This window comes from Ptychodera flava, chromosome 15 (genome assembly GCF_041260155.1).
Source record: "Ptychodera flava strain L36383 chromosome 15, AS_Pfla_20210202, whole genome shotgun sequence".
Classification (NCBI taxonomy): Eukaryota; Metazoa; Hemichordata; class Enteropneusta; family Ptychoderidae; genus Ptychodera; species Ptychodera flava.
The window spans coordinates 11,604,774-11,619,822 of record NC_091942.1 but is presented as its reverse complement, the minus strand read 5'-3'; the positions used below and the strand labels follow the sequence as shown (position 1 = coordinate 11,619,822).

At 39.1% G+C, this 15,049-nt stretch overlaps 2 protein-coding genes across 4 annotated transcripts in view; one reads left to right on the top strand and one right to left on the bottom strand.

Annotated features, from left to right (window-relative positions):
- Positions 1-1,704: 1,704 nt before the first annotated feature.
- On the top strand, positions 1,705-2,979 carry LOC139152244 (carbohydrate sulfotransferase 1-like). Its single transcript, XM_070725386.1, has one exon. It carries the CDS (start codon positions 1,705-1,707, stop codon positions 2,977-2,979), a length of 1,275 nt encoding a protein of 424 aa, XP_070581487.1.
- Positions 2,980-9,431: 6,452 nt separating this feature from the next.
- LOC139151159 (glutamate receptor ionotropic, NMDA 2A-like) overlaps positions 9,432-15,049 on the bottom strand; it is a 90,314-nt gene continuing 84,696 nt past the window's right edge. For all 3 annotated transcript variants that reach the window (XM_070723748.1, XM_070723749.1, XM_070723747.1), the window contains 4 exons: positions 14,809-14,990; positions 14,038-14,285; positions 11,326-11,468; positions 9,432-10,097 (listed from right to left, as the gene is read on the bottom strand). In XM_070723748.1, coding sequence (XP_070579849.1) covers positions 9,704-10,097; positions 11,326-11,468; positions 14,038-14,285; positions 14,809-14,990 — 967 coding nt within the window. In that variant the 3' untranslated portion in view covers positions 9,432-9,703. The remainder of the gene's footprint in view (positions 10,098-11,325; positions 11,469-14,037; positions 14,286-14,808; positions 14,991-15,049) is intronic.

The window sequence follows — 15,049 nt, the reverse complement described above, 5'->3', positions numbered from 1 at the left end:
ATTGGACACTCGAACTATTATGTCACATGGCTTGTGTGAGCTTGACATTTCGATGAGGCTGTTAGAATCGTAAGTACTTTACACCTGAAGGTGTTTTGAAACGCAGATTGCGGATTGGTTCTCACTTTTGTAGACAGCTGGTGCCTAACCATCTGCAGCAAAAATATATCAAATAAATACTGAAGGTAAGGCCAAGAAAAATAAAAAGATCCTTTCCCATCCTCGCTCTCGTTAATTCAGACCCGCCGCGTCAACCTTTTTTTCTGTTCAAGGGGAAATAAAAAATAAATAAATAAATAAATAAATACTCGGCGATAATGCGTAACACAGTGTGCTGTGAAAAATAGAACCGTAAGCAAAATCATTGACACTAACATTCCATTCAGAACTGTATACATATGTCACTGTTATAATTATTATGCTGTCAAAACTGCATTGTTGCATAAAAGTCAAACCGCAGAAGCGTTGATATGCAAAAATAATAAAGCAACACTGCTGTGCATGTATATCTGCGTGCATTCCTATGTTGTTTTCATGTTTTTTTCCGCGTTCTTGTTGATTGCAGAATAAAAAAATTGAGAGTAAAAATATGTCTAGGAAGATGAGAAATAAATGTTTTATTTTTCTTGGCCTAAAGGGCGACTACATGTTAAACGTATTGAGGAGAGGAGAAAGGGACGACTCTACCCGTTTCACCAATGGTTGTGCCTACCATCTACAAAATGGACGTAAATCTTGGGAAGGATGAACATGACGCAGAGGATCGAATGGTGCAAAGGTCACGCTTCCACGCCTGACATTATATCAAGGGAAACTCAGATATATTGGAAGTCACGGTTGTGTATTATGTTCTGATGATAACACAGTGCACCAGTGTTCGCCAAACACATTGATACACACTGAACACTTCGACCGTCACATGAGAATACAAGTTCAATGTTCAAATGCAACTCCGCTGTCTTTGTCGAATGCAACGTCATCACACAGCTTACAATCGATGCTGAGACGTACGTTGTCGTACCGCAAATACACCAGCTGTCTCCTCCCGTCACTGCATGGCCATTTTGCTTTTGTGGAGAGAAAAATGCGCATCATTTTGAGCTGAGATTAGAAGAAAAAGCGGTTGTCTGATGTCGTAAATGACGCACGCCGCTGCTGTCGTAAATATGTGATTTCAAACAAGCGAGGTCGTAAATGGGTGAATTCCGACGCAAATACTATGCAACCAACAACGAACAGTGCACTGCTCATGCTGCTGGCTATACAACGTACGCTTCAAGGTCAGTGTATTTGAAAATACGGCAGGCAAAGCGCTGAAAATCCTTCGTATAATAATAGATTTGTTGAGTGAACCTCCTCATCTCAGGCACATTTTCCAGAATTTTGAGTGGAGTTCATTTTATAGCGTTGTGCAGACAGACGTCGAGCGGTAAATCTCCTTTGTCCGCAGCATGTTCACAGGCGGTTGGCGTTCGGCTGTGTACGCCTACATCTTCCGATGGTTTTCTTTCCATTGTCAGCGGTGACGACTGATCCTGATCGACCTCGGAGACAGGGGGAATTATGCCGTCGTCGCCTCGGGAAGCCGTATCAAAATGGACCAGAAATCGCCCGTTCCTGCTGTTTCTGTTGATCTTCTCGAACATTCTCTTCATAATCTTCGTCCATCGGCGTGCGAAGGCGACAGTTACGTCCCCCCGTAGTATGGCGCAGCAGTTAAACGGAAAGAGCGCGGCAGCTGCCGCGGCAGATCATCTGGCCTTCGTGGAGGACGCCATATCTGATTTGAAGGAGCAATTAACTGATCTGAAACAAAGCTCGAACATGACTGAGGCGCAGTACAGACAAGTGAATGACTCCATCACTGAATTACTGAAAACGCTTCGAGGACGCGAGGACGACATTTTGTCGATGATAGATGGCAATCCTTATTCACACTACAACCACGTTCAGAGCACGCCGCAAACAAACGTTTTGGTTTTAGCTAGCATGAGAACGGGCTCGAGTTTTATTGGAGAGATTTTGAATAGAAACCCCAAAGTCCTCTACGCATTTGAACCCATTAAGCAGCTAATGCTGAAAGACGGTGCTCCAACTCTGCCCTTTCGTGGTGCGAATCAACTCAGGGACTTCTATGCGTGCGATTTCTCCTCTCCCGACCTGAAAAAGTACTTAGATTTCTATAATTCACTCGCGCCTCCGTCGCGGTTGGATTATGTAAAGGCATGGGTCAACAAAGACAACTGCAAACTGAAATTGAGCGGGTACGGTTGGGAATCATGCAAACGGATCTCCGCCGACGGTGCCACCAAATCCTGTCGAAAGTACGATATCAGGGCCGTGAAAATCATCAGAATCAGAGATCTGAGTATGTTCACGCACTTAATGGCGGACCCCGAGGTTAATCTGAGGGTCCTGAACGTGGTGCGGGATCCTAGGGGTATGATGTCATCAGTGATGCCCCTCCACTTGAATAACTATCAGGTGATAAGCAAGAGGGTAGCAGACAGAGTCCTTTCCGTGGACCACTTCAATAAGAATCCAGGACTGAGGGACAGGTTAAAGGCATACTGCGACAGCATGTTGCGCAACTACCTGCTGGGCCAACAGCCCTGGTTCCCCAGAGGAAGACACATGGTCATCCGGTACGAAGACGCTGCGTACGATCCTAGGGGGATGGCCGCGAAGATCTACTCATTCCTGGGCGTCAGCATGCACGGCAATGTTCTCAGGTGGCTGGACGTGAACACTAACATCGGCGATAATGAGAGAGATTTGAACTACATCTACAGCACCAGGAGAAACTCCGGGCAAACTGCCGAGAGTTGGAGACGGAAGGTGACCTTCGACTTGGCTGAGGCTATTCAAAATACCGGGTCCTGCAGGGAGTTCATGAATACCATGGGATACAGAATAGTCCACAGTGCAGCCGAATTGTTGAATCAATCACTGTCCCTGGTTTCACCTCGTCAATTTTAAGTGCCGTTTCTTCCATAACGTTTTCAGAACTCAGGTATCTACATGGAGGGCGCTCCAGTTTATCTTACTTGCATTTCAAATATGACATCCCGTCAATATGCCCGATTTAATTTATTCAATTATGCAAGGTATACAAAAAGCCTAAGATACTCATGGTGGAGTTACAGAAAAAGTCCCAACATGCACGGCATCATATGACCTGGTTCGTAAGTGTACAATAGGTCTGTTGAAACTTGCTTCCTGTATAGTAATATGAAGTGATCGGCGGATGCTTTGAGTTGTTCGCGCTTCTCTTGAATCAGACGACTCGAAGTTTTCACGTAAGACCGTTGACCAATTTATGATTTTCGGACCGATTGTCCAACAGTTTACTGCGGAAAAAGTCGAGAAAGGAAAACTCAAAAGCGTGCCAAATCCGTATATCATTTTATTTTGATAAAACCAAAGGTTTCTGTGACTGCACTTTATCATCAATTTTTGTCATGTTTTCGATGAAAAAGATTAAAAACTGGCGTTAAAGTTTCTTGTGATTGAACACGTGAATTAATCAAGTTTAAGGAACGCCATGGTGTGCGAATCATGTCAGAAAATTTCAAACTCAGAAGATTTACTAACTTAACTGTGTCCCACGATCTGACATTAACAGAGATGATAAAATAAATTTTCTATTTTCTTACGTCAGATTTGGCGTGTATTTTGCACCGACGAAAAGCCAAAATGTAGAATTTTCAAAATATAGTTTCTTCAGAAATTACGAAATAATCAAATTATCTTCAAAAATCCTTGTTTAGCTAAAATGTTTAATAGTAATATATGATAAATATTTCGAGGTTTCAAAGATTCTGAAGCAATATGTATTACTGATGCAGGCGTCAACAGTTGCTCAGTAAATGCTGTTGTACTGACCGACTTCTTTTACGCGGATTGACTTTTAAACAGATATACTTTGGGGACAAAGGGGCGAATATCTTAGCTTTAATGCAATTACTTGCTGCCGGCGGGTGAAAATAACCGCATTTTTATTGTGGCACGACAAATCGCGATGAGTCACTGAGAAGCTAGATCGAAACCCTTTCTCTGTAATCTGTTTTGGCGTCGATATTCCCCTAAATACAATTCTGACTAGTACATTCGGTTATATATGAGTGAAAACAAATTGCCACGTTCTTATCGATTCATTTTGGAATCCTCGCGGCAATCTCGCCAGAACGCAGTCAGGGAAACATTGTTTCCATAATGACATCCACTCATATTACATATTGCCTAGGATGGAGCAATCATTTATGCATGGCCCTGCATATGATTGATTCGTCAACAAATTACGATTCAAGTGACGCTTCAGCCAGAGGAGGAGCCCAGCTTCTCGAACAAGATCGATCGTGACTCGAGAGATAGTCTGTTACAGCCACCTGTCCTATTTTACAACACTATATTAGGCAGGGCCAAGGACGCGGTGACAATCATACTGCGTTATAAAATCCTCCGCGTATGGAGGTTCTAAGTCTCTAGCCAATTTTAATTTTTTTTTTTGTTTCTCGCGCACAAATACTGTACTTTCTTTTGTATAAATACAACCGGGACTTGACGACGACAACGTGATAAATCACTTTTGGAAAGGTAAATCTGTCAGGCTGAATGCTTCTATACAAGGAACTCAACGCAATATTTAAAGAGAAGTAAAAGAAAGAAATTTTATGCTCTTGTCCGTGTACTTATTTCTGTGCATATTTTGTTTATTCATTAATTAACTGTGCACATTTGTTTATTATATTTCACACACACACACACACACACACACACACACACACACACATATATATATATATATATATGACCTAGTTTATTTTATTTAAGTAATTTGTTATTTGTGTTATAACGATCTGCATTGGCATCGAGCACTGTAATTTTGCACGAGAACATCTGTATACTTATATATATATATATATATATATATATATAATATATATATATATATATATATATACCGTCATAGTATGAAATGTAGTTTGTAAACAAGGTCATGTCAGTATTTGACGTTTATGTTCATTTGTACCTTCCTTAACGTACGACATATGAGCAACACCATGAATAGCAGTGAAGCATTTTACAATCTTTTGATCAAAGGCAAATTGAAATCATATCTTGGGATGAATACAGTTTCTGTGCTGATTTCACATGTCAAGAACGTACATGTACTGAGCGTTTGCAGGTGTAATGTTATTAATTTGACGCGTGCTGCCAAGGAAAATAAGAATATTGTCGTGTCGTGATGAATACAAATTTGAAAGGAGTACTGTTACACCGCGGGCAATTACAGCAGACTCTCTTCATGAATGGCGCCGAGCTGCCGTCATGCCAAATGTCGTTTTCCCCGCGGAAAATTATACGAATAGATCTTATCACTTGCATTGTATAACATCTGGCCCGTTCGCACGTATTTTAAAGACGTCATTACTTCAAGAACAGTCTATGATGCCATTAATTTTATGCTGCCTCTTTCATAGCCCAGCGAATTAATAAATAATTAATTAGGATCATCCATGTTCATCGCACAGTGAAAGCAATTATGCTCATCCACAGCAATACATCCTAGGGACGTGCCATACAGTAATTAGAATAATCCGCCACCGTATCTGTACCATGACTATTTAAAGCCCCACTATAGCTGTAACTCTTGAAATTTGACCTCAAAATATCTTCCTATTGTCTCCTGGTTTTCTCTGAATTCTACCATCTGAAGGGATATGGGCTTTTTACTGCGGCATTAGGAAACTATCTATTTGTGAAAAATTTGACAAGTAAATTTAAATCTTAATGTTCATTTTGGTTTCCCGCCATTTTCAAAAGTTTGTAATATTACAAAGGAAACAATGTACATTGTCACAGTTGAAAACATTCCCCCTTTGCATTACATTGGACTACTCTGTACAGTTTATATGAAGATTTCAGTGCAGATATGCACAGTATCCACTGTTTTTGCTTTCCACATGGGGCTACGATTAATCGCTGTGTAATCTTTATCTCGTTCAAAATTGCATATACAAGAGGATGGTTATTTATATACACACACCTAAATTAGTACATTATCACGAACTTGTTTTGGCTAGAAAATAAAATCATAAAAATAATGCTAAAAGATACAGCTAGTGGGGTTTTAAGTTCATTTTTAGTGGAAAATAAGAAGACCGTAATATATAACAACACGTAGAGTAATCGATATCCTAACTTATCTGCCAAACCAACCTCAATCTTAGAGATTGCAAAAAAATGCTTTGTAATCATATAGCTGTTCTACTCAAAAAAGTCACTCGCCACTCGTTCGGTTGATGCACAGTTAGGCGGACTTGATTATCGGGTGTGTGCATTGTTGTTGGTGACCTAGTTTATTTCATTCGAATGACGAAATCATTTCAACTCATTTCCATGATTTCTAGTGATAATCTGGGGAATGACATCACAAAATCCAGTGGTATTGACAAAGCTGTGATATGATAATAGATGATATACGTAATCATCAAATAAATATATCTAATCCGTGCTGTATCGCAGTGAGAAACGACCCAGAGAGCGGAATAAGGATTTCTAGTGAGCACTAGGAGGATCTCAAATGCGTAGCATAGGTTCATTAATATTTCCTATCATTGCGTCATTGGAGATCATCGGAGTATCCCTGCTGTGCGTACATTTCAGTCTAACTGTGTTTGAAATGCCATGCCCGTGTACATTTCGTTGATCGATCAATCGCTCTGAGGCTTTTGTCTCCCACCCAGCATCGTACTATACATACCTGCATGTGCAGTGGTTGGCAGGTACTCCCTCACATGGTATGATATCCCATGCAACAGATACGTAGATACATACATAGACGAATGTCATATACATACATACATACATACATACATACATACATACATACATACATACATACATACATACATACATAGATGCATATTTACATACATACACACCTATACACATGCAGACAGACAGACAGACAGACAGACAGACAGACACATGCACAATAAAGAACACAATACGTTTACATTTATAAACAAAAATTCAAGTCATTTTCACGTTGGCACATGGAGTATAAAACGGGAGTTTTCGGTCAAAAAACTGAATAGAACGAATAAAACAATGGACAAGGCTTAAATAATCTTGGGGACTTGGAGGAAACAAATAGGTGAGATAGTGCATGTATAACGCCGAAACGCAGGAAATGAGCACATGCCTTGTCTGTCGCTAGATGTAAAAGATATGTGGCCGATAAGGGGCGCTGTTGACTATAGAATCTGGCATCACGAAATGAGGTCCAAATAGATTCAATGGTGTATAAGGTCGTCGTTTATAGGATTCGTCAATCGCCTTCTGTCTTTTGTACCATGACGGTCGTCAAAAATCGTGCCCATCTTTCGTGTAGGGTTTGACTGACATTTGTCGTGTCATCGATGATTAGTGAAAAACAATCTAACTACATACGTAGGTTTAGATTCTTCAGTGCGTAAGAGACAGCGGAGACTCGCCATATGGACGTATAATAGCCAAAATGTTTCATCAGCGTGGTTTACCATAGTGAAATTATCGTCAAGTGCTCACTTGTGTCGCAATGCATCATGCGGTTTGATCACTGTGACAGTACTGCGCATTCAGACGAGATGAGGGAAAGATGAAAAGCAAAGTCTCTACTGTGAAGGTTATTTCGGTTATTACTGTACAGTGATCAACTGAATTTAGCACCATTTCCAAATAAATAGAGAATTCTAACAAAACTGTTTGGAGCGATGCGGGAAAATGCGCAGAAGGCGTGTCGAGCTAATTGCAAGTTTCAAGATATTTTCTAACATTAGAGAGAAACGTTTGCAAGAGTCATTGCAACCGAATACAAGGAAGTTGATAAGAACAATGCTGTACTCCCAGAGGCATGCTCTTGCCTTGGCTATGCGTTACCATTCTATCCTGGCCATTCTCGGCAGTATTTCCTCCAAGCCCATGGAAATGAAATAGAAGTAATTATCATTTTGTCGAGGAAATATTCTTTGAATTACTTATGAGCTAATATTCGTACCTACAGGTAGCGTTCGAGTACCGATGTTATCACACATACGATTGAAAATTATGTTAAAACATTGGGATTCTCTCATGTTTCATATTAAAACAAATTACCAAATATGGTGTCTTTGCCGATAAATGATTCTTGTTTTTCCCTTGTTTGCAAGCAATATTGACACCACATGATGGTGCACCATGCGTGACGGTATCTGCGTATATATCTAAGTTCCCGAAATTTTAGAACGAAGTGTCGATATTTGATGAATATTTGATAAACGAACATACATGATTCACAATGGAAGTGTAATGATATCGTTTACGATATCGTATCTGCACATGAAGTTAGGGCAGAAAGAACACGCATGCGCCTGCCGTTAATAACGTTCTACAGGGAGTTAAAATTAATGTATGAGCCAGTTGCAAAACAACAGTGTTTTCCACGAGGCTTGACACATAGTACTGGTGTGTCAGAAACGGAATACTTTGAACGAAATATAATGATGACATCAATTACGATTTAAAACGCCACAGGGATCGTATCACCGTAATATGGACACGTATGTTTTATCTTAAGTTTCTCGAGAGAAAAAGAAATATAAATTTTGCTCTTGTTTTACTGAACTAATTTCATTTCGAAGTCACTCGGTTGGTTCTGACTGTGACCACGCCCCGTGAACAATGGACTGTTTGTGTACGATAAGTTGCTATTTACTGTAAGAAACTTGATACTACAACGTAAATACTGTCAATTTTTGTTTACGTTTGTCTTTTTTTATCAGGGCAGCCATCGTAAATCAAAACGTGCAATTTTTAGCCGAGGCAGAATCATCATAGATCCTCTCTCTCTCTCTCTCTCTCTCTCTCTCTCTCTCTCTCTCTCTCTCTCTCTCTCTCTCTCTCTCTCTCTCTGCGCGGTGGCACGCTTACCTACAACAGGCTGTGATACTTTTTCCCCATGAGATATCTGTCATTGTTTGACCTTGACGTTGAATCAATATGCAAAATTTTAGAATATACCATGAATCTTCGCTAACGTTTGTAAACTATATCCTGTTCCAGCAATTCAATTCAATGTCGTCGGTTTCCATAAAACGAACACAGCGGGAGATTTACGAGAAAATTCGAAATTTTGGAGTATATTTATCCTGGGGACGGGGCCCGGAAGGGGCACTCACCTCAAATTTTAGCGATGTATTCTAGACAGTTCGAAGTGCAAAGTACAAACTGCAATTTTCCGTAAAATCAATGGTCAAAGTTCTAAATTTTAGTCCAAACACTGGCGCCAAAAATACATTCACTATAAAATGGAGGGTCAAAATCAATACTTAAAAAACAGGGGTCAAAAATCTACCGAAACATTTTATCTTATCTTATTTGCTCGGTCAAAGACTGACACACGAGACTTCCCCAAAATTTTCGTTTATTAGAAATTAACCAACATTGACAATGGCATAAAATGAGGTCAATTGTGATAATATTTGACAATTGTTAAGAGGTCCGAGCGTTTTTAGTTCTCAACAAATATGAAAATCGCATTTTTATCTGAGATGACATTATTATGGAAGATATCAAACTGGCATTGCTATGACAAGTACAATTTTTGCGACAGTAGGTTTTAAGATGTGCCTTCTTTAATTTTCAGATACTTCAATTCGTTCTCTTCCAAGTACATTTTTTACACCGTTGTTTCTAAGTTCACACTTCCACTGTCGCTTGCCGCAGGATTGAGCGGGATAAGTTCAGATCGTTCCAGTAGACCACCGAGCACTTCTCTTTTATTTCGCTTTTTCCCCGCGTTTCTGTTTTGCTGCTTGTTCGCTAGACGCCGCGAACTTTTCTTGTGATTAGGCTTCGTAAAATTGTTAAAATTTTCTGCTCTGTTCCTCTGCACGTGGAAGACATTATTCGGAAGTGTGTCTTCTGTGAAATCCAATGGAACTAATTCGTCCTCGCTGACGGCTTCAGCGTATGTGTTTCTCCGACCACGAGAGGGCGTAACTGGTGACCCGGGAATCGCTTCTTCGCCATTTTCGAGTACGGCGGCAGTTCGAGTTTGTGGGTACGGGGACCTTTTATGAAAGAAACAGACGACAACTCTAAACAACAGCAACTTTCCTCTTCGACCAAAAATTCTATTTTGACATTACAGCTATTTTGTACTGTCAGTACTCCTTCTTTGCGAATAAAATGGTCAGTATTTCCAGAGATGCTAACGAAGCGAAATCAGCTCAGAATTATAATTCTAGTATTGCTCCATATAGGAGCAGCTGATTAGCTATACTCCTCCAGAGCCCGGTGGCTGTGATTGAAAAATTATTTAATAGCGGCTCTGAGCCCAAAGTTACACACCCTGAATGCCGATACCTTATGAAACCACCCAGCCTATTAGTTGCAGTTAGTCCAAGTTATCAGGTAGTGTACAAAATGAAGATCGAAGATCGAAGACCAAAGATCAAATTCAATTCTCATAACACAGGCAAAGATCTGAACAATAAATGTACAGAATATAGACGCTAAACAAACACGACATCATGTTTTACACGCAAGGCTAATCTCCCCAACTTCTTCTAAGTCCCTTCATTTTATTTTGTAGATTAGCCCTACCCAGTCTATACAGAATGAAGTCTTTGTGCACTCCATATAACTACTGCTACGTTTGGCATTATTATATAATTTCAGGCTTTCTTTCCATTTTCCTTTTCTTTTTTTATCCAGATATCAACTTCCTGATACATTCTACGTGAATTCAAACAAATCCGATTGCAATCTGCGTATAACATCAAAAGTTATAGCAGGGTCGTCGTTTTGTAGATCGCCCCACAAAAACTACAAAAAACACATTCGCCCTCTAAGTGCAAGTACGTTTGACTTCCGAATTTTGTCTGTTTACTAGTTAAGACTCACTATTTGATTCTTAACTAATTAAAACAAATTCATTGTGTATGTACTGAGTATCGAATTTGATCTTTAATCTTCGATCTTCGATGATCTTCGGTCTTCGATCTTCAGCCTTCGATATTCGTTTTGTATAATACCCCAGTTCGTACGATATATAGTTGTCGAATAGCATGCAGCTAATAATATAAGACAACGACTTATTTATTTATTTATTTATTTATTTATTTGTTTATTATTTATTTATCTGTCTCTCTATCTATCTATCTTTCATCTATCTATCTTTCCATTTATCTATTTACTTACTTATAGACTGACTGACTGACTTACTAATACTAGTTTGTATGCCACAACTTGCTGTAAAATAAAAAACAGCCAACTGGAAAAGCGATCTCGACTCACCATTGTGACAAGGTTCCTTCCAATTCACGTATTCTTCGCCTTACTTGTCTCAGTTCTGAGCACTGCTTTAGGCATGCTAAGTTATGACACTCCGGTTCTTTGGTCGGTTTTGTTTTCGACATTGACATATTCTGCGCTACTATCTGGATAAGTTAGGAAAAAGGTTAGTAAAAGCGTCAGTATCGACTTCAAGAGATGGACCATCAGATCTATGATTGAGGGCATGCAGTCTGTTTTTTCGCGTTCCAAGATGTGACATGTTGTTTCTGGAGTTAGCATGCAAAGGTTATTTTGGCCAGGAATTTTGCCCTCTCTTTCAGTTTTATCCAATTATAGGGACAGCAGCTTAGAGCTATAACTTATGATGATATTCTGGTTATTTTTGAAACTCTATATTTGGATTGTCCTAAAAACAAGTCCATTTTCTTCGTCTTCTTCCTACAGTGTGTTGAAATTCAAAGGCATAGCCTTGGCAACACAAAGCAGTATTAATCCATTACGCGAAATGCTGTCGTCGATAAATGAATTCTAGTCCGGATATAGATTGATATTCCACGATAATGTTGGGCATTACATATCTGCTTTATTGAAATGTTGAACTCTAGGATATTATGATAAAATTTCGGAAGTAGAACAAGAAACTCCATTTTACGAACATAATATCCAAGTATAGAAAGTAGATCAGAGGTTACAGCAGATGGAGCTGTATACATATTTTGTTTTCGATAGCAGCAATCCGTCATATTTGTATTTTTAACAATTTTTGCCCCTGCAGCAACTTTTTCCACTCTTTCCTAAAGATTCCACCCCTAGGATTCGATTTCTTTGTAATGTTAAGTTAGAATGTCGCTTTGGGTCAAACATCTCAGTTTTTTTAAAGTGACTTCTCTGGTCTACCGCTTGTGGGAGCTCATTTTAAATCACTCGAGGGAGAACAATTTTTCACCGTTGTCGTTTTTCGGAAATCGAAAATTGTATTTTTCCCAATAGGGATCATAGGAATGCAGCCATTTTGATTTTTGACTATCGGTTAAAATGGGTAATATTTTTTCTCTATAACCAAACTTTACAGGGTGATCAGTGATTTTTGTTCTTGATTTTGAACTTGAAAGAGAATGGTTTAAAGTAAAGTTAATTTATTAAAGTTTGAGCATTCAAAAGATTGTCTTTCGCTTTCAAGGCCCAGTTTGGAACCTTAAGGCGAGGAGTTATTCGCTTGTTACTTACGCTTAATGTTCAATATTCTATTTGTTTTCTGAGTGAACCATTACTAGCAAATGATTTGTCATGACAAGGCAATTTACTTTTACAGTGAGGGGTGAGCCATTTTATAAATAAGGGAGATTGTTTATTTTCGAACAAAATGTTAGTCGTTAGATGACAAAAACTATGATGCTTTTTTTCTTTGAAGTACAAAAGCCTGCCTTCGTGATGAATTTTATGATAATGATGGCTTGCATAGAATTGTTTTGTCTCTTCTAGACCAAAAGTAATGCATCATATAGTATAGCATTTAAAAATTCTATCGTAAACGGCTGAGAATACTTTTATCCACTTCATCGAACCCCTTCCCGACATTTCAAATGACTCATCTCTCAAAGAGCCGCAAAACCGACACGTGCTCGACTCAGGGTTATCTGTGGAGCACAAGAGGACTTCAGCCGATGAAATATTTATCTATTAAGACTTAGTGTTTCCTCTCCGACAAAGCTTGTTCAGGGGCAAGGAATTTTCTCGGATCGGAGGCTTAATACAGACTTACTGTGAGAGAAGGTACCCCTGGAGATCAGCTTGGCCCAATGACTCCACAGCAAATATGCTCGTTTTGCGACAAACCATTTCCCCTCATAGTACAGTTAACGACTGACTCAAGGATGATGCATGCAAATACCCGAGATGAAGGAAGATAACATAAAAGATACTTCCGTTATTAAACCGCATTCTTTTTTATATGTTTTGAAACTTTTATGAAGGGATTAGTTGTGTTCCATCCCCTGATTCTACTAAACAATGTCTTTACTTCTAACACTAGGGATAATCGAGGATAGGGTACCTCGATACTATTGATGCTAATCCTGTCGTAATGTATTTTTGTATTTCGACGCTGTGTTATTACTGTTGACCTGGTTCAGCCCAGAATCACAAAACGGTCTCTGCGGAAACCAATTGTCACCTATATATCCCAGTCGTACTGTTGCGGGTTTGAAAAAAAATATCTTCTACTAAAACTTTGCTGACTGTTAACTGCCAGGCTATTATCGTAACCCTACGCAATATAGAAATATACTCTCACTCAGGCCTTTAGTTCAGAATATACGTCACCAAATTATTTTACATATTTTCATTATGCCTAAACAGTTGATCTTCGATGTGGGATAACTAAGAGAGTGGTAGCACACTATAATCAACGGGGTACTATTTTAACCGCAAGATATTGATAGTGAAATGTGGCTAAAAACAGACGTGGAAATATGAACAAAAGAACGGCGAAGTTTGAAAATGGAACAAAGGAGGTGACAAAAGTAAAATTAAAAAGTAGTCCATATTAAAGCAGAACTTTGATAACTGACGAGTCATCGAATGTCGGTCGTTAGAATAAGGTTTATAATTTTTTTTCCATTGTTATGAGAAAAATGGCTTATTCTGGTACAGACCCAATAAGCATAGCCATTTCTTTCTTTTCATCCGCTATAGTACAAAGGCAATACTTACCTGCACAAGCACAGAGAGCGACTGTCGCTTTTTACTGCGGCATCTAAATAAGCGTGTATTGGTGCAGCATTTGAGGCAGATGTGTTCACCTGTAAAGACGACAATGCTGACAAGAATCCCTGCTATTAGGAGGTAGAAGACACCGGCAAAGTTTTCTACACGCAGGGTTTGTCTTGAAGCCGCAGAGTGTACGCCTTTGGTGTCACAGGTACTGTCCATCCACGTGTCGCTGAGTTTCTGCACAAAACCTATGAAGGATATTAAATTGTTGATATTGAAGTATGTATGTATGTATGTATGTATGTATGTATGTATGTATGTATGTATGTATGTATGTATGTATGTATGTATGTATGTATGTATGTATGTATGTATGTATGTATGTATGTATGTATGTATGTATGTATGTATGTATGTATGTATGTATGTATGCATGTATGTGTGTATGTGTGTGTGATTTTATCTGCGTGTTGTGTAACCGCTCCAAAATAGAGAAAAAGTATGCCAAGAAAAATGAACGAGTTAGGAAACATCCAGTCTTTTTTTCAAAACTGTTCTTATCTGAAACGGTCAGGGACATGTGTCAGTCATCGGTCCTAGGGTAATCAAAATATCTGTCGTTCCGTTTTCTTCCTTTCAAAACTCGCCTACATGTACGTAAGAGAAAAACGAGCATGAATGAGAAAATTGCTGAAGAACAGATTACTCTGTCACCATATAAAATTGTCACTACCGATACTACGACATAATTTGGTCATAGTAGCCACTCACCATTGTCTTTGTACATCAACAAGAAGTCATCAAAACGTTCAATCCAGTGGGACTCCTTACTGAACGCGACGGCATATCCCGTGCTGGCATAGACATCGCCTACCATGATCAAATCACAGTGATCGTCTTTCTTTGCCAGGGCGTTTAATACTTCAGAATCGTAAATGAAAGCATCTAACTCCCTGAAAAGCACGAACAAAATTAAATATCATCAAAATATACATATCATAGAAATCGCTTT